Below are 20,416 nucleotides of genomic sequence, written 5' to 3'. Positions count from 1 at the left end.
GTGGCGGCGGTGGAGGAGGGACCCCTGCGGAGGCCCGGCGCCACCCGTTGCGAGGAGACGGCGCCTGCGGCAACAAGCGGGAACGTCGGGCGAGGGAGCACCGCGGGTCAGAGGTCGCAACCGGGTACCCGATACCCGTACCCTACCCGATACCCGGCTACCCGTACCCTACCCGATACCCGTACCCTACCCGATACCCATACCCTACCCGATACCCGATACCCGTACCCTACCCGATACCCGTACCCTACCCGATACCCGTACCCTACCCGATACCCGTACCCTACCCGATACCCGATACCCGTACCCTACCCGATACCCGTACCCTACCCGATACCCGTACCCTACCCGATACCCGTACCCTACCCGATACCCGTACCCTACCCGATACCCGTACCCTACCAGATACCCGGCTACCCGTACCCGGCCGGGTACGGGTACAGGTAGCCGTTTGCGACCCTGGTGCAGCCGGGTACGGGTACAGGTAGGCCGTGAGTCACTGGTGAGTCACCGTTTGTCACTCATTTCGGGTAGCGTACGGGTAGGGAACCCGTTTGCGACCGGGTACGGGTAAGGAATCAAAACCCGTTTGCGACCTCTGCCGCGGTGGCTCTGAGTCACCCCCCCCACGCCCCCCCCCCCTCACCACATCACAGAGACAAAGATCCTCCCCCACTCCAACACCAGTTTAGACTGTAACAGACTGTTGGGGCAAGTGCTGTTAGCGAGTAGCAGCACCTGTGAAGGCCGGCGCTGTGGTACACGAGGGGGTGGGTGGGTGGCCAGCACCACGCGTACAGCAACACATACACACCAACACACACACACCAACACACCGACACACACACACCGACACACAGCAACACACACACCAACACACCAACACACACCAACACACCGACACACCGACACACACCAACACACACACACACACACCAACGCAGACACACACACACACAGCAACACACACACCAACACACCGACACACACCAACACAGACACACCAACAGCAACACACACACGCACACACCAACACACGCACACACCAACACACACACACACCAACACCAACACGCACACACCGACACGAGCATGCGCACACTCACGCACCTCCGTCCCCGGTTTGCACCGGCGAGGGTGGGGCAACGCGCCGGCCCGTCCGCTGCGGCAGCTGCTGCTGCTGCGGGGGGGCGGTGGCGGTGGCGGCTGCGGCCGCGGCCGACAGCGCCGGCAGGCTGAGCAGCACCTCCTGCTGCTGCGACAGCCGCTGCATCTCCAGCTGCAGGACGCACAGCGTCTCGTTGAGCTTCTCGATGGAGCGGTTGTACTCGGGCGCGCCGTCCGCTACCGCCGCCGCCGCCACCGCCGCCTCCTCCTCCTCCTCCTCATCCTGCTCCACCATCGCCGCCACCGCCGCCACGAACTCCTCCCCCTCCTCCTCCTCCTCCACGTCACGCCGACGATGCTGCTGCTGCTGCTGCTGTTGAGCCGACGCCGCGGCCTTGCCGGGCGTCCGCTCCCGCAGCCAGCGCTGACGCAGCGCGGCCATGTTCCGCCGGATCTCGAGCTCGGTGAGCTTGGCGGGGTCGGGGTCGCGGCACGAGCCGGCGTGGCGCGGAGTTCTCGGCACCCCCCCCGACTCCGCCGATCCCCCCGCCTCCTCCTCCGTCGTTGCCGGCGGCGGTGACGCTGGTAACGGCGTCGTCGCACTCGTCGCCGCTGCCCCGCGTCTCGCGGCGAGACTCCAGCTGCATCTTCCTGGAGCTGGCGGTCTCCTCCCTCACCGAGCGCTCCTGTGGCATCCAAAGACACAGATCCCATCATCGTTGTGTCAACAAAGGCACAGATCCCATCATCGTTATGTCAACAAAGACACAGACCCCATCATCGTTGTGTCAACAAAGACACAGATCCCATCATCGTTGTGTCAACAAAGGCACAGATCCCATCATCGTTATGTCAACAAAGACACAGACCCCATCATCGTTGTGTCAACAAAGACACAGATCCCATCATCGTTGTGTCAACAAAGGCACAGATCCCATCATCGTTATGTCAACAAAGACACAGATCCCATCATCGTTATGTCAACAAAGACACAGACCCCATCATCGTTGTGTCAACAAAGACACAGATCCCATCATCATCATGTCAACAAAGGCACAGATCCCATCATCGTTGTGTCAACAAAGACACAGATCCCATCATCGTTGTGTCAACAAAGACACAGATCCCATCATCATCATGTCAACAAAGGCACAGATCCCATCATCATTATGTCAACAAAGACACAGATCCCATCATCATCATGTCAACAAAGGCACAGATCCCATCATCGTTGTGTCAACAAACACACAGATCCCATCATCGTTGTGTCAACAAAGACACAGACCCCATCATCGTTGTGTCAACAAAGACACAGATCCCATCATCATCATGTCAACAAAGGCACAGATCCCATCATCGTTGTGTCAACAAAGACACAGATCCCATCATCGTTGTGTCAACAAAGACACAGATCCCATCATCATCATCATCATGTCAACAAAGACACAGATCCCATCATCGTTGTGTCAACAAAGACACAGATCCCATCATCGTTGTGTCAACAAAGACACAGATCCCATCATCGTTGTGTCAACAAAGACACAGATCCCATCATCATTATGTCAACAAAGACACAGATCCCATCATCGTTGTGTCAACAAAGACACAGATCCCATCATCATTATGTCAACAAAGACACAGATCCCATCATCGTTGTGTCAACAAAGACACAGATCCCATCATCATTATGTCAACAAAGACACAGATCCCATCATCGTTGTGTCAACAAAGACACAGATCCCATCATCATGTCAACAAAGACACAGATCCCATCATCATTATGTCAACAAAGACACAGATCCCATCATCGTTGTGTCAACAAAGACACAGATCCCATCATCATTATGTCAACAAAGACACAGATCCCATCATCATCATGTCAACAAAGACACAGATCCCATCATCATCATGTCAACAAAGACACAGATCCCATTATCATTATGTAAACAAAGACACAGATCCCATCATCATCATGTCAACAAAGACACAGATCCCATCATCATCATGTCAACAAAGACACAGATCCCATCAGTAAACAAAGACACAGATCCCATCATCATCATGTCAACAAAGACACAGATCCCATTATCATTATGTAAACAAAGACACAGATCCCATCATCATTATGTCAACAAAGACGCAGATCCCATCAGTAAACAAAGACACAGATCCCATCATCATTGTCAACAAAGACACAGATCCCATCATCGTTGTGTCAACAAAGACACAGATCCCATCATCATCATGTCAACAAAGACACAGATCCCATCATCGTTGTGTCAACAAAGACACAGATCCCATCATCATCATGTCAACAAAGACACAGATCCCATCATCATCATGTCAACAAAGACACAGATCCCATCATCATTATGTAAACAAAGACACAGATCCCATCATCATTATGTCAACAACGACACAGATCCCATCATCATTATGTAAACAAAGACACAGATCCCATCATCATTATGTAAACAAAGACACAGATCCCATTATCATTATGTCAACAACGACACAGATCCCATCATCATTATGTAAACAAAGACACAGATCCCATCATCATTATGTAAACAAAGACACAGATCCCATCATCATTATGTCAACAACGACACAGATCCCATCAGTAAACAAAGACACAGATCCCATCATCATCATGTCAACAAAGACACAGATCCCATCATCATTATGTCAACCAAGACACAGATCCCATCATCGTTGTGTCAACAAAGACACAGATCCCATCAGTAAACAAAGACACAGATCCCATCATCATTACGTCAACCAAGACACAGATCCCATCATCATTATGTCAACAAAGACGCAGATCCCGTCATCATCATGTCAACCAAGACACAGATCCCCTGTTGGGAGCAAGTGCTGTTAGTAGCAAGTAGCAGCAGCAGCACCTATGAAGGCCGGCACGGCACGGCACACGAGGGGGGTGGGTGTGGGCCGGGGTCCCAGCAGTATTGCCGCGTAGCGATAACCGCCGTCACCGCAATCGCCACACGACCGTAGCTCCTCCGACTCCTCCGCTGTTCCACAAACATTTAGACTCTGTAACGCAGGAGACGTCACGAGCACCCCCCCCTGCCCCCCCCAGCTCCTACCTCGCGCAAGGAACGTCCGACGACGGCGCCGCTGGTCGCGACGGGGACTCCGTGCGCCTTGCGCACCACGTGCAGGAAAGCCGCCTTGCCGGCACGCTCACGCTGGCGCGCGCACAGCGCCTCCATGCGCCGCTTCTGCGCCTCGATCGCTCGCCGCTTCTCCTCCAGCCGCATGCGCAGCTGCACCATCTCCGCCGCCAACTGGCCCTCCCGCTGGGCGCGCCGGGCGTCCTCCGGCAACGCCGGCGCCGTCGGCAACGCCGCCAGCTCCTCCCCCTCTTCCTCTTCCTCCTCCTCGTAGGCGCTGGGCCACGCCGATGACGACGGCGGCGGTGGCGGCGGCGGCACCGGCGCGGCCACGCACTCGGAGCCCTCGGGCGTCGTCCGCTGGGAGCTGCTGCTGCTGGCGCGGCGCGGGAACGTGCCGCAGCCACCGCCGCCGGCACCGCCCGCCTCGGCGCTGTTGAAGCGCCGCAGCTTGCGCTCGGCGAAGCTGGTGAGGCGGGCGGACGACGAGGGGTTGCTGTCGCCCGTCACGCTGCTCGGCGCCGGGCTGGGGCTGGGGCTGGCGCTGAGGCTCCTCGGGCTGGGGCTGGGGCTGGGGCTGGCGGCGGCGGAGCCGCGGGCGATGCGCGGCTCCTCCTTGCCCGGGCACTCCTTCACCGTGAGCTCCTCGCCCAGCTTGCTCGACTCCTCGGGGTCCGAGAGGCTGTCGTCTGCTCGCACGCACACGGAGGGGCGGGCGACGGCGTTGGGGCGCCAGCGTTAGGGCGACGGTGCCGGGAGCTCTGTAACGCCGAGCAGAAACCTGGCCGGTCGCGGTTAACAACGCCGGTTGATTCATTCACCGGACGGTGATTAACCGTGCCCCCCATTGTGCCGACGCACTGCGTTTCAGCCGCCTGGCGCCCCCCCCCGCGACCTCCCACCCCCCCCACCCCCCCACCCCCCCCACCCCCTCACCCTTGATGGAGGCGACGTCCCCGTGGCTGCTGCCAGTGCCGTCCGGCGAGGCCTCTCGGCGCGCCGCCTTGCCGCCCTCGCGGTGCGGCGACGGCGGCGGCGAGTGCAGGAAGAAGCCGACCTCGGGCGGCGGCGGTGCCGGTGGGGGTACCGGCGCCAAAGTCGCCGAAGTCGCCGGCTCCTCCGCGGCGACGGCGGGCGCCACCCGTGCCGTGCCGGGCCTCCTGGCGGAACCGCCGCCGCCGCCGCGTCCGCGCGCCGGCGCTTCGCCGGACTCCTCCGCCTTGCCGACCGCGGCGGCGCGCTCCTTGGCCGGCCGGGTGACGGCGGGGATGAGGGGCTCCCGCATGGGCGGCGGGCCCGGCGCCACCGCAGCCGCCACGGCCGCGGCATTGCGGCGGTGAGCCGGCGAGCGTCCGTAGCGCTGGAAGACGCCGGCGTCGCCCGAGCCGACGATGGCGGCGAGTTCGGCGTCGTCCTCGTCGCCGCCGCCGCCTTCTTCATCGTCGTCGTCGTCGTCGTCGTCGTCTCCGTCGCGAGGCTCCATCTGCACGCGCGCCAGCAGTGACGAGCGCGTCGACAGGCCTGGGGGGAGCGGAGGGAGGGGAGGTGGGTGAGGGAGGGAGGAGAGGGAGGGAGGGAGGGAGGGAGGACGTGTAAAGGCACCAGCCGGAGATCCACAACCACCACAACATCAACCACAACCACAACAAAACGTCCACAACCACCACAACTCCCAACAACCATCACACCAACACATCCACAACCACCACAACCGACCGACCAACAACAACCACCACAACAACAACACATCCAAAATGACCACAACAACCATCACAACAACCATCACAACAACACATCCACAACCCCCAACAACCATCACAACACATCCACAACCACCACAACCCCCAACAACCATCACAACAACACATCCACAACCACCACAACCCCCAACAACCATCACAACAACACATCCACAACCCCCAACAACCATCACAACAACCATCACAACAACACATCGACAACCACCACAACCCCCAACAACCATCACAACAACACATCGACAACCACCACAACCCCCAACAACCATCACAACAACACATCCACAACCACCACAACCCCCAACAACCATCACAACAACACATCCACAACCACCACAACCCCCAACAACCATCACAACAACATATCCACAACCACCACAACCCCCAACAACCATCACAACAACACATCGACAACCACCACAACCCCCAACAACCATCACAACAACACATCCACAACCACCACAACCGACCAACAACAACAACCACCACAACAAGACATCCAAAACGACCACAACAACCATCACAACAACACATCCACAACCCCCAACAACCATCACAACAACACATCGACAACCATCACAACAACACATCGACAACCACCACAACCCCCAACAACCATCACAACAACACATCCACAACCCCCAACCACAACCACAACAAGACATCCACAACCACCACAACCCCCAACAACCATCACAACAACACATCCACAACCACCACAACCCCCAACAACCACCACAACAACACATCCACAACCACCACAACCCCCAACAACCATCACAACAACACATCCACAACCACCACAACCCCCAACAACCACCACAACAACACATCCACAACCACCACAACCGACCAACAACAACAACCACCACAACAAGACATCCAAAACGACCACAACAACCATCACAACAACACATCCACAACCACCACAACTCCCAACAACCATCACAACAACACATCCACAACAGACCAACAACAACCACCACAACAAGACATCCAAAACGACCACAACAACCAGAACAAAATCATCCACAACCACCACAACCCCCAACAACCATCACAACAACACATCCACAACCACCACAACCACCACCACAACAACACATCCACAACCACCACAACCCCCATCACAACAACACATCCACAACCACCACAACCACCACCACAACAACACATCCACAACCACCAAAACCCCCACCACAACAACACATCCACAACCACCACAACCCCCACCACAACAACACATCCACAACCACCACAACCCCCATCACAACAACACATCCACAACCACCACAACCACCACCACAACAACACATCCACAACCACCACAACCACCACCACAACAACACATCCACAACCACCACAACCCCCACCACAACAACACATCCACAACCACCACAACCACCACCACAACAACACATCCACAACCACCACAACCCCCACCACAACAACACATCCACAACCACCACAACCCCCATCACAACAACACATCCACAACCACAACCACCACCACAACAACACATCCACAACCACCACAACCACCACCACAACAACACATCCACAACCACCACAACCCCCATCACAACAACACATCCACAACCACCACAACCCCCACCACAACAACACATCCACAACCACCACAACCCCCATCACAACAACACATCCACAACCACCACAACCCCCATCACAACAACACATCCTCAACCACCACAACCACCACCACACCAACACATCCACAACCACCACAACCACCAACAACCATCACAACAACACATCCACAACCACCACAACCCCCATCACAACAACACATCCACAACCACCACAACCCCCATCACAACAACACATCCACAACCACCACAACCCCCATCACAACAACACATCCACAACCACCACAACCCCCACCACAACAACACATCCACAACCACCACAACCCCCACGACAACCACCACAACAATCACAGGGGGTGGTGGGTGGGCGGCGTAGCGCCGCGTGCGGTACCGGCAGAGTGCGTGTGCCGGGCCGGTGCAGACCCGAAGCTGTGCACCGGCGCTGCGGACGCCAGGCTGTCACCGCTCACCGAACGCGCCAGCCCCAGCGAGTCGGCGTCACCCTCGTCGCCGGGGCCCGCCGGGACCACCGGCCCGGCGCCGTCGGGCACCGGCTGAGACAGGGGCCTGGTGGTGGTGGTGGTGGTGGTGGGGGGGGTGGTGGTGGGGGGGGTGGTGGTGGTGGTGGTGGTGGTGGGGGGGGTGGGGAGTGGAACCGACGGGGGGGATATGAGTAAATTTATTTTCAAGTAAACAAGAATTATTCGATGTAAAGCTTTCGTGACTGCAGGGATTCATCTTCTTGGTTCTTTCGGTAAAGTCATCACCCATACCTGCATTTCCCATAAATATGCTAAGTTCCTCTTGATAAGCAAATTCTTTTGTCAAGGCGCCCTTCCCCCCGTCCAACCCAGCTTAAATATACGCTGCCAAGCGTGGTGGTGTTTCATTCAGACGCTGTCTCCCCGACAGACCTGTTCCTCACCTGAGGACGGCTGCTTGCGTTGTGGCCGAAACGTCGTGAGAATTATTTTATTACGTTTTATTTTTATTATTTTAGTACTTCCCTTCTACGTGACTTTACCGAAAGAACCAAGAAGATGAATCCCTGCAGTCATGAAAGCTTTAAATCGAAATTCAGCACATTCTAATGGACACACACACGCGGACAACAACAACAACAACCGCCATTCGCCACCAAGTGGCGGTGATGTCACCACAGGCGTTTGTGCCAGGCCAGGTGCACGTTGAAGCTATCACGTGAAGTGTCGAACGCCGGCTGGCAGGAGGTCACGGGACAGACCCAGGTGGTACCATCGGTTGACTGACTGAGATGGCTGATGCACCACCTGTGCTCCCCACTGTGCCAGGCTAGGTGCAGGTCACGGGACAGACCCAGGTGGTACCATGGGTTGACCGACTGAGATGGCTGATGCACCACCTGTGCTCCCCACTGTGCCAGGCTAGGTGCAGGTCACGGGATAGACCCAGGTGGTACCATGGGTTGACCGACTGAGATGGCTGATGCACCACCTGTGCTCCCCACTGTGCCAGGCTAGGTGCAGGTCACGGGACAGACCCAGGTGGTACCATCGGTTGACCGACTGAGATGGCTGGCCGATGCACCACCTGTGCTCACCACTGTGCCAGGCTAGGTGCAGGTCACGCGACAGACCCAGGTGGCACCATGGGTTGACTGACTGAGATGGCTGGCCGATGCACCACCTGTGCTCCCCACTGTGCCAGGCTAGGTGCAGGTCACGGGACAGACCCAGGTGGTACCATGGGTTGACCGACTGAGATGGCTGGCCGATGCACCACCTGTGCCCCACAACCGAGCCGAACTGGCTGGGTTTTATCCGCCCGGCACTCCGCTCGTTGTTGTGAGCGTCGCTCTTCCGCCCTCTGCTGTCACTGGAAGGGCGACCGCCTCCAACTGCCCAGTGGCAGCGAACTTATTGAGACTCCTCCACAAACACGCTTACATGCAATCACGTGCACACACACACACGTGCACACACACACACGCACACACGCGCGCGCACACACGCGCACACACACACACGTGCGCGCACACACACACACACACACACGGGCACACACACACATACGCGCGCACACACACACGTGCGCACACACGCACACACACACACGTGCACACACATGCACACACACGCGCACACACACACGCGCACACACATACGCACACACACACACACGCACACACGCGCACATACACACACACACACGCACACACGTGCGCACACACACACACACACACGTGCGCACACACACACACACGCACACACACTCCCACCTCTGCCTCCTCTCGGGCCATGCGATGACGGAGCCGCGCTTCGGGGAGCCGTCCACACGCGTCAGGGAGTTGGAGCGGAACAGCGGGGGCACTGCTGGGGACACGGAGACACGGGGGGACACGGGGGGACACGGGGGGACACGGGGGGACACACGGGGACACACGGGGACACGGGGGGACACGGGGCGACACGGGGGGACACGGGGGGACACGGGGGGACACGGGGGGACACGAGGGGACACGAGGGGACACACGGGGGGGACACGAGGGGACACACGGGGGGACACACGGGGGGACACACGGGGGGACACGAGGGGACACGAGGGGACACACGGGGACACACGGGGACACGGGGGGACACGGGGCGACACGGGGGGACACACGGGGACACACGGGGACACACGGGGACACACGGGGACACGGAGACACACAGGGACACGGGGACACGGGGGGACACGGAGACACACGGGGACACGGGGACACACGGGGACACGGGGACACGGGGGGACACGGAGACACGGGGACACGGGGACAGAGAGGGGGGGGGGGACAAAGAGGGGGGGGGGACACGGAGATGCAGGGGGACACAGAGACACGGACGTGCAGATGCACGTGGGGACACGGGGACAGAGGGGTGGACACACGGGGGGACACACGGGGACACGGACGTGCAGGTGCACGTGAGGACACGGGGACAGAGACACAGGGCAAAGGAAGCACCGGGGGGGGGGGGGGGGGTGGTGATGGAGAAGGCCGAGCGTGAGGCCCGACGGCGGTGTGGAAGCCATCGGCAGGCGCTCGCAACAACGCTGTTCGCCCCCAAGAGTCTGATGAGACTGGCCACTCGGGAGGGGGGGGACATCCCGCGTGTGTTGGTGCGCGCGCGGGGAGGGTCGGCCAGAGGTCGCAAACGGGTTTTGATTCCTTACCCGTACCCGGCCGCACCAGGGTCGTAAACGGGTACCCGTACCCGGCCCGTACCCGTACCCTACCCGATACCCGGCTACCCGTACCCAGCCGGGTATCGGGTAGGGTACGGGTATCGGGTACCCGATTGCGACCTCTGGGATGAAGCCGCGTTGCAGGCGCGGGTGGGTTGATTCTAGGAACTTGAATTGTGAGAAGAGACAAGACGTTGGGAAATGAGTGACAAACGGCGACTCGCCAGTGACTCACGGCCTACCCGGCTACCCGTACCCGGCCGCACCAGGGTCGTAAACGGGTACCCGTACCCGGCCCGTACCCGTACCCTACCCGATACCCGGCTACCCGTACCCAGCCGGGTATCGGGTAGGGTACGGGTATCGGGTACCCGATTGCGACCTCTGGGATGAAGCCGCGTTGCAGGCGCGGGTGGGTTGATTCTAGGAACTTGAATTGTGAGAAGAGACAAGACGTTGGGAAATGAGTGACAAACGGCGACTCGCCAGTGACTCACGGCCTACCCGGCTACCCGTACCCGGCCGCACCAGGGTCGCAAACGGGTACCCGTACCCGGCCGGGTACGGGTAGCCGGGTATCGGGTAGGGTACGGGTACCACCAGCGGCGGTGACGATCATCCGAAAGGGCCTCCCTCTAGGTCGACTCGGCCTCAAAAGAGTACCTTGGGGGAGACAAAGGCGGCCGGGCGTGGTGCACAGTGGCGGCACTTTGTGGGTGCTGCTACTCGCTGGCAGCACTTGCCCCCAACGGTCTGTTAAGGCTATCGGGGGGATCTTTGTCTCCTTTACTACGATTCATGGACATGCGCGGATTTGCGCGTGTGCAGAGGAGACTATTTGAGCTGGTCCTGGGGCCGTCCCTAAGGTTTGCTCAGCCTTAAATGAGTACCTGGTGCGGTGTGTAAACATCGGCGCGGGACTGTCTGGTGGACGGAAGCTGCACCGCGCTACGAAGTTCGATTCCCGCTCATGGCCATCAACTCCCCTAGGTCGACTCAGCCTCCAAAGAGTACCCGGTGCGGTGTGTAAACATCGCCACTGGGGGAAGACAAAGGCGGCCGGGCGTGGTGCTGCTGGCCGCCCACCCCCTCGTGTGCCACAGTGCCGTCACTCCGTAGGTGCTGCTACGCGCTAGCAGCACTTGCCCCCAACGGTCTGTTGAGGCTACACGGGGGACCTTTGTCTTTGTTTGTGTAATGATGGTGTAGGTGGTGGCCATGGTGTTTAGGACGTTGATGATGACGACGTTGTAAATGGTGATGATGACGGTGGTGTAAATGACGATGGTGACATATTCTTAGTTTTTTCCGGTAAAGTCACGTAGGTAAAACATCAAAATTAATGAAAATAAAATAAAATAAAACCAAAAATCACGACGTTTCGGAGGCAACACAAGTCTCCGTCATCAGGTGGGACCGTCACAGCCGAATTAGCTGCATCAAGTGGGTTAGGGGTTACTTGATGCAGCTAATTCGGCTGTGACGGTCCCACCTGATGACGGAGACTTGTGTTGCCTCCGAAACGTCGTGATTTTTGTTTTATTTTATTTTCATTAATTTTGATGTTTTACCTACGTGACTTTACCGAAAAAAACTAAGAATACGATTCCTTGCAGTCACGAAAGCTTCACATCTAGAATAGACGATGGCGACTTTAACAACGTGGGCCTTCGCGTCAACACACAACGTGTCCGTCGTTACACCCGCCATCACCCCGACACGGCCGGTTGTTACTCAGTCAAAGTCCGCGTCACTTGAACACAAACGTGCCTCCGGGAGAGTAACTCCCCCCAACCCGCGACTACGGATGATGACGGTCGAGATGGCGGCGACACGAACACCGACACACATCCTCCCCCTCCCTCCCCCCCCGGTGTGTGTGAGCCGGGGCGTGTTACCGGGTGTGGGAGCGGTGGTGTAGCGGTTAGCGCTGCGCTGCGCTATGAACCCGGCGACACGGGTTCGATTCCCGCTCACGGCCAACACCGCCGGTGACGATTATCTGAACCGGTCCCGGGCCTCCCCTAGGTCGACTCAGCCTCAAACGAGTACCTGGTGCGGTGTGTAGTAAACATCGCCACTGGGGAGACAAAGGCGGTGGGGCGTGGTGCTGGCCACCCGCCCCCTCGTGTGCCGTTGCGGCCTTCATAGGTGCTCGCTAACAGCACTGGCCCCTACGGTCTGTTAAGGCTACACGGGGGATCTTTGTCTTTTTATCTTTGTTACCGGGCGTGTCTCCCGTGGCTCCCTGCACGGGCAGCCTCTGCTGTCGCGGACGGAGAGGCAGCAGCGGGTGGGACGGGCTGGGACCCGACGAGGCGCCGCCGCCACCGCCGGCGCCGCCACCGCCGCCCTTGCTGAGGGTGCGACACACGAAGACAACACGATGGTGGTGGTGATGGCGCTGGCTCTGGTGGTGGTGGTGGCACACACACGCGCGCGCGCACACGCACGCGCGCGCGCGCACACACACACACGTGCGCACGCACACACACACACGTGCGCACACACACACGTGCGCACACACACACGTGCGCGCACACACACGCGCACACACACACACGTGTGTGTGTAGCCCGGGGGGGCAACACGCTGCCCCCCGAAACCGTGGTCCGGGAATCGACGAGCGCGCGTCCCCAACCTGATGTCGGGGTTGCTGTGCGAGATGTGGGCCGAGGCTCTGGGGCTGCTGGGAGCGCGGAAGCTGCGCTTGGTGGCGTTGGAGATGGGCACGTGGGGACGCATCAACTTGGGGGTCGTGCTCCTCGCTGGCAGGGGGCGGAGGTGGGGGGGGGGCGGAGGTGGGGGGGGCGGGACAGATTCACGACATCGCGGAGAAAACAAAACCGCTTCGCGTCGCCATCCGTCGCGATCGTCAGCGGAATCGACGCCCCGGCCAACGCCGTCGAAATCGGCGCCCAGCAGCTACGTCGGGCGCACCGCCGGTGCCACTAATGCCGCCGCCGCCGTCATCATCACCACAACCGCCATCTCAATGAACGGCACCATCGACTGCACCGGCGACTGCACCGTCCGCACCACTAACACCACCGTTGTCATCATCATCACCATCACCACCATCGCAATGAACTGCACCATCAACACCACCATCATCCGCACCACTAACATCAGTCATCATCATCACCACCATCATCATCACCATCATCATCACCATCATCACCATCGCAACAAACAAACAGCACCATCATCAGCACCACTAACATCAGTCACCAACATCAGTCACCATCATCATCACCACCATCACCATCACAACGAACAAACAGCACCATCAACACCACCATCATCAGAACCACTAACATCACTGTTGTCATCACCACCACCATCATCATCACCACCACCATCATCAACATCGTCACCATCACAACAAACAAACAGCACAATCAACACCACCATCATCAGCACCACTAACATCAGTCATCACCATCACCACCATCGCCACCATCGCAATGAACAAACGGCACCATCAACACCACCATCATCAGTACCACTAACATCAGTCATCATCACCACCATCACCATCGCCACCATCGCAATGAACAAACGGCACCATCAACACCACCATCATCAGAACCACTAACATCACTGTTGTCATCATCATCATCACCATCATCATCACCACCACCACCATCGCCACCATCATCACCATCGCAATGAACAAAGAGTACCATCAACACCACCATCATCAGCACCACTAACATCAGTCATCATCACCATCATCATCACCACCATCATCATCATCACCACCATCGCAACGAACAAAGAGCACCATCAACACCACCATCATCAGAACCACTAACATCACTGTTGTCATCATCACCATCATCATCACCACCACCATCATAACCATCGCCACCATCGCAACGAACAAACAGCACCATCAACACCACCATAATCCGCACCACTAACATCAGTCATCATCATCATGATCACCACCATCATCACCATCACCACCACCACCACCACCACCACAATCATCTCCATCACCACCATCGCAACGAACAAACAGCACAATCAACACCACCATCATCCGCACCACTAATATCAGTCATCACCACTATCATCACCACCATCACCACCCCCATCATCATCATCACCACCATCGCAATGAACAAACGACACCATCAACACCACCATCATCAGAACCACTAACATCAGTAATCATCATCACCATCATCACCACCACCATCATAACCATCGCCACCATCGCAACTAACAAACAGCACCATCAACACCACCATAATCCGCACCACTAACATCACCACCATCACCATCACCACCACCATCATCACCATCATCACCATCGCAACGAACAAAGAGCACCATCAACACCACCATCATCATCAGCACCACTAACATCAGTCATCATCATCACCATCACCACCATCATCACCATCATCGCCACCATCGCAACGAACAAAGAGCACCATCAACACCACCATCATCAGCACCATTAACATCAGTCATCATCACCATCATCACCAGCACCATCATCATCATCATCGCCACCATCGCAATGAACAAACAGCACAATCAACACCACCATCATCAGAACCACTAACATCAGTCATCATCACCATCATCACCATCATCATCACCACCACCACCATCATCACCATCGCCACCATCGCCACTGTCAGAATCAGACTATTTCATTTTTATCGGTTAAATAAAAAGTTCAGTGTCAGTGTGAGTCTCGATGAGTATGGGTCTCTGTGGGTCTCTATGGGTGTCTACGAGTCTGTAGAATCATGCTTTTGGAGTATTTGACCGATATCAATTTCCACGCGATGATGGCCAGGTCAGGGCTTCTGAAAAAGCGCCGATGGGAGAGCGAGATGAGAGAGTGAGATGGGATTCTAGATTTGAAGCTTTCGTGAATGCAAGGATCATACTGTTAGGTTTTTTCGGTAAAGTCACGTAGGTAAAAAGTAAAATTTAAAGTTAATGAAAGTAATAATATAATGGAAATAAAATTAAAGAATAAATGATTTACTATTATTTTATTTATTATTATTTTTATGTAATTTAATATTATTTTATTTTATGTGTTTTATTTAACATTATCTTATTATATTTATTCTTATTTTATTTGATTTATTATTACTTTATTTGATTTATTATTGTTTCATTTCATTTATTATTATTTCATTTCATTTCTATTATGACTTTTATTAACTTTTCATTTTATTTTTCACCCACGCGACTTTACCGAAAAAACCCTAAGAGTAGAGTGAGATGGGAGCGGCGTGGTTGTGCTTGTGGGCTATAGGGAGGTGAAGACGCTGAGCGACGCTGGTGCGGTGCCTCACCGTCGGTGGGTAGTGGCGGCGCCACGCACGGCTGCACAAAGTCCGGCTGCACCACCTCCACCCACCAGAAGAGCTCAGCCACCAGCACCATCACGTTGTGCTGCACAAGCGCACACAGTGACACACGCGCACGCACACACAGTGACACACAGTGACACACGCGTACGCACACACAGTGACACACACGCACACACACACAGTGACACACACACACACACACAGTGACACACACACACACAGTGACACGCACGCACACACAGTGACACACAGTGACACACGCGTACGCACACACAGTGACACACACGCACACACACAGTGACACACACACACAGTGACACGCGCACGCACACAGTGACACACGCACACAGTGACACACGCACACAGTGACACACGCACACAGTGACACACACACACAGTGACACACACACACACACAGTGACACACACACACACACAGTGACACACGCACACACAGTGACACACACACACACAGTGACACACGCGCACACACAGTGACACACGCGCACACACAGTGACACGCACGCACACACAGTGACACACGCACGCACACAGTGACACGCACGCACACAGTGACACGCACGCACACAGTGACACACACACACACAGTGACACACACACACACAGTGACACACGCACACACACACAGTGACACACGCACACACACACAGTGACACACGCACACACAGTGACACACGCACGCACACACAGTGACACACGCACACACACAGTGACACACGCACACACACAGTGACACGCACACACACAGTGACACACGCACACACACAGTGACACGTGCACGTACACAGTGACACACGCACACACACAGTGACACACGCACACACACAGTGACACACTCACACACACAGTGACACGCACACACACAGTGACACACACACAAAGTGACACACACACAAAGTGACACACACACACGCGCTTGCGCAGGCAACACACCATCACGATCTGCGCTACACACAAAGACAAAACGTTACCCGTATAGCACCAACGATTGGCACGGTTGGCTACGTACGGTTCGAAAGAAGAGGTTCAACATATGTACGTTCTACACCACACACAACACGATATACTACAATACACTACGCGCGACACTACACTTCAATACACCTACACACTACACAACTACACACTTCACTACTATATAGGGAGGTCCGTTTGTAGGTCAATTTGTTCGTAAGCCCAACTTTACTCCTATCAATTCCAAACGTGTTGTACGGCGTGTACACTAATGGCTGTGAAGAACTGCCGTTCATGTCTAGTTCATGTTCAGTTCCGATCAGCGCGTTTGGCTACGTACGGTTCGAAAGAAGACGTTCAACATACGTGCATTCTACACCGTACACTACAAACTACACTACACTATACACTACACTATACACTACACTACACTATACACTACAAACTACACTACACTATACACTACACTATACACTATACACTACACTATACACTACACTACACACTATACACTACACTATACACTACACTATACACTACAAACTACACTACACTACAAACTACACTACACAATACACTACAAACTACACTACACTATACACTACAAACTACACTACACTATACACTACAAACCACTACACTATACACTACACTACACACTACACTACAATACACTACACTACACACTACTATACACTACACTATACACTACACTACACTATACACTACACTATACACCACGCGCGGCCCAGAGGCACCTTGAGGCAGGCTGGCACGTACAGCACGTCCTCCAGGGTGAGGTACACTACACACTACACTACACACTACACACTACACTATACACTACACTACACACTACACTCCACTATACACTACACACCACTACACTATACACTACACTATACACTACAATACACTACACTCTACACTATACACTACACACTATACACTACAACACCTTAAGGCAGGCGGCCGCGTACAGCACGTCCTCCAGGGTGAGGTACACTATACACTACACTATACACTACACTATACACTACACTACACACTACACTACACACTACACTACACACTACACTACACACTACACTACACACTACACTACACACTACACTACACACTACACTACACACTACACTACACACTACACTATACACTACACTACACACTGCACTACACACTACACTACACACTACACACTATACACTACACTATACACTACACTATACACTACACTATACACTACACTATACACTACACTACACACTACACTACACTCTACACAATACACTACACACTACACTACAACACCTTGAGGCAGGCGGGCGCGTACAGCACGTCCTCCAGGGTGAGGTACACTATACACTACACTATACACTACACTACACACTGCACTATACACTACACTATACACTACACACTATACACTACAACACCTTGAGGCAGGCGGGCGCGTACAGCACGTCCTCCAGGGTGAGGTACACTACACTACACACTACACTACACTATACACTACACTATACACTACACACTACAACACCTTGAGGCAGGCGGGCGCGTACAGCACGTCCTCCAGGGTGAGGTAGAAGCAGTGGCCCAGGTGCGCCGTCGCCAGCGCCCGCACGGCGCTCAGGTTGTGCAGGCTGTCGGCCACCGACATCGCCTCCCGCAGGTACGCGTCTGAACCAACGGCAAGAGCGTCGCACGCACCTCAGCACCCTCTGCCGCCCCCCGTTCTACGTGTGCACGCGCGTGCCTGCGTGTGTCTGCGTGTGTCTGCGTGTGCACGTGTGTCTGCGTGTGCACGTGTGTCTGCGTGTGCACGTGTGTCTGCGTGTGTCTGCGTGTGTCTGCGTGTGTCTACGTGCCACCCCCCCCCCCCCCCCCGTTCATTCCACGTGCCCATCGGCGTTGTGGTGGGCACCGACAAATACCCGCCACCCCCCCTCCCCCGCTCTGGTCTACACGGGATGTTGGGGCTTGTGGCTGTGAGCGGGAGCGTATTCTGAGGTTTTTTTCGGTAAAGTCACATAGGTAAAAAAAATTACATTTAAATAAAAATAAAACAAAAATCAAGACGTTTCGGAGGCAACGCAAGCCTCCGTCTTCAGGTGGAACCGTCACAGCACGACTGCTGCATCAAGTGAGAGAAATTCCGGGAGCGCCTGTTAGCAAGAGGCCCACGCGCGGCCCACTAGAGACGCACACGCGCAGACGCCATCAGCCCCACGTAGCCTTGACAGACCGTCGGGGCAAGTGCGGTGAAGCGAGCGGCAACTACGGAGGCCGGCACTGTGGCACGCACACGAGGGGGGTGGGTGGCCAGCACCACAAAGGCAAAGATCCCCCGCGTAGCCTTGACAGACCGTCGGGGGCAAGTGCTGTTCGCGAGGGCCTGCACTGTGGCGCGCACAAGGTGGGTGGGTGGGTGGCCGGCACCATGAAGACAAATAGTCTCAACGCGTAACGTTGATTCTAAATGTGGCAGGGAAAAACCAGGAGGACCTGGAGAAAAATCCACATGACCACGTGGAGAGAGACTTGCAAACTGCAAATATACAGCAGCAGGCGTCAGGGGTCGGGATCAAAACCACGACCTCTTGCGTACCAGGCGAGGTAGTTAACATCTCGCAACGGTGATGATGAGAGAGAGAGAGAGACGCAAACTCATTATGTACAGCAGGCATCAGACTCGGGATAGAACCCACGACCTGCTGTACACCAGGCGAGGTAGTTAACATTTTCTCGCAACCGTGATGATGATGATGAGCGAGACGGAGAGAGAAAACGTGCAAACTCAATACGTACAGCAGGCATCGCCAGGATCGGGTTCGAAAACCACGACCTCCCGCATACCGGGGGCGAGGTAGCTAACATCTCCTCGGCCACCGTTTCAACGCGCATGACCTTGCAAGTGCAGCAGGGAGGGGCAGTAGTAGTGCAGCAGGCCCGCTAGCGCGGCACCGTCGGACAGCCCCGCCAGCAGAGACTCGAGCTGCGGGAAGAACGGGAGCTGGCGCGGCCCGTCGCGTCGGTAGCGCACCTGCTGGGCACGCGCACGCACACACACGCACACGCACACACGCGCACACACACACACGCACGCACACACAGACGCACACACACACACGCGCGCACACACACGCACACACAAGCACGCACACACACACACACACGCATACACACAAACGCGCGCACGCACGGACACGCGCGCACGCACGGACACGCACGCACACACACACACGCACACACACAAACGCGCGCACGCACGGACACGCGCGCATGCAC

The 20,416-nt window shown here is 56.0% G+C and overlaps 1 protein-coding gene across 1 annotated transcript in view; it reads right to left on the bottom strand.

Annotated features, from left to right (window-relative positions):
* Positions 1 to 4: 4 nt before the first annotated feature.
* The window catches only part of LOC144740999 (calmodulin-regulated spectrin-associated protein 1-B-like), a gene marked incomplete at its 3' end in the record, with an annotated part of 41,752 nt that continues 21,340 nt past the window's right edge, over positions 5 to 20,416 (bottom strand). Inside the window, 12 exon segments of the mRNA XM_078623691.1 lie at positions 5 to 64; positions 1,111 to 1,643; positions 1,645 to 1,793; positions 4,218 to 4,933; positions 5,181 to 5,765; positions 8,000 to 8,175; positions 9,866 to 9,959; positions 13,033 to 13,163; positions 13,448 to 13,574; positions 16,137 to 16,236; positions 18,669 to 18,808; positions 20,036 to 20,174. Of these exon segments, the coding sequence (XP_078479817.1) occupies positions 5 to 64; positions 1,111 to 1,643; positions 1,645 to 1,793; positions 4,218 to 4,933; positions 5,181 to 5,765; positions 8,000 to 8,175; positions 9,866 to 9,959; positions 13,033 to 13,163; positions 13,448 to 13,574; positions 16,137 to 16,236; positions 18,669 to 18,808; positions 20,036 to 20,174 (2,950 nt within the window).

Source organism: Lampetra planeri, unplaced genomic scaffold, assembly GCF_965212315.1.
Source record: "Lampetra planeri unplaced genomic scaffold, kcLamPlan1.2.h2 scaffold_379, whole genome shotgun sequence".
Lineage (NCBI taxonomy): Eukaryota > Metazoa > Chordata > Hyperoartia > Petromyzontiformes > Petromyzontidae > Lampetra > Lampetra planeri.
The sequence above is the reverse complement of the archived record's forward strand: the minus strand, read 5'-3'. Positions and strand labels throughout refer to the sequence as shown.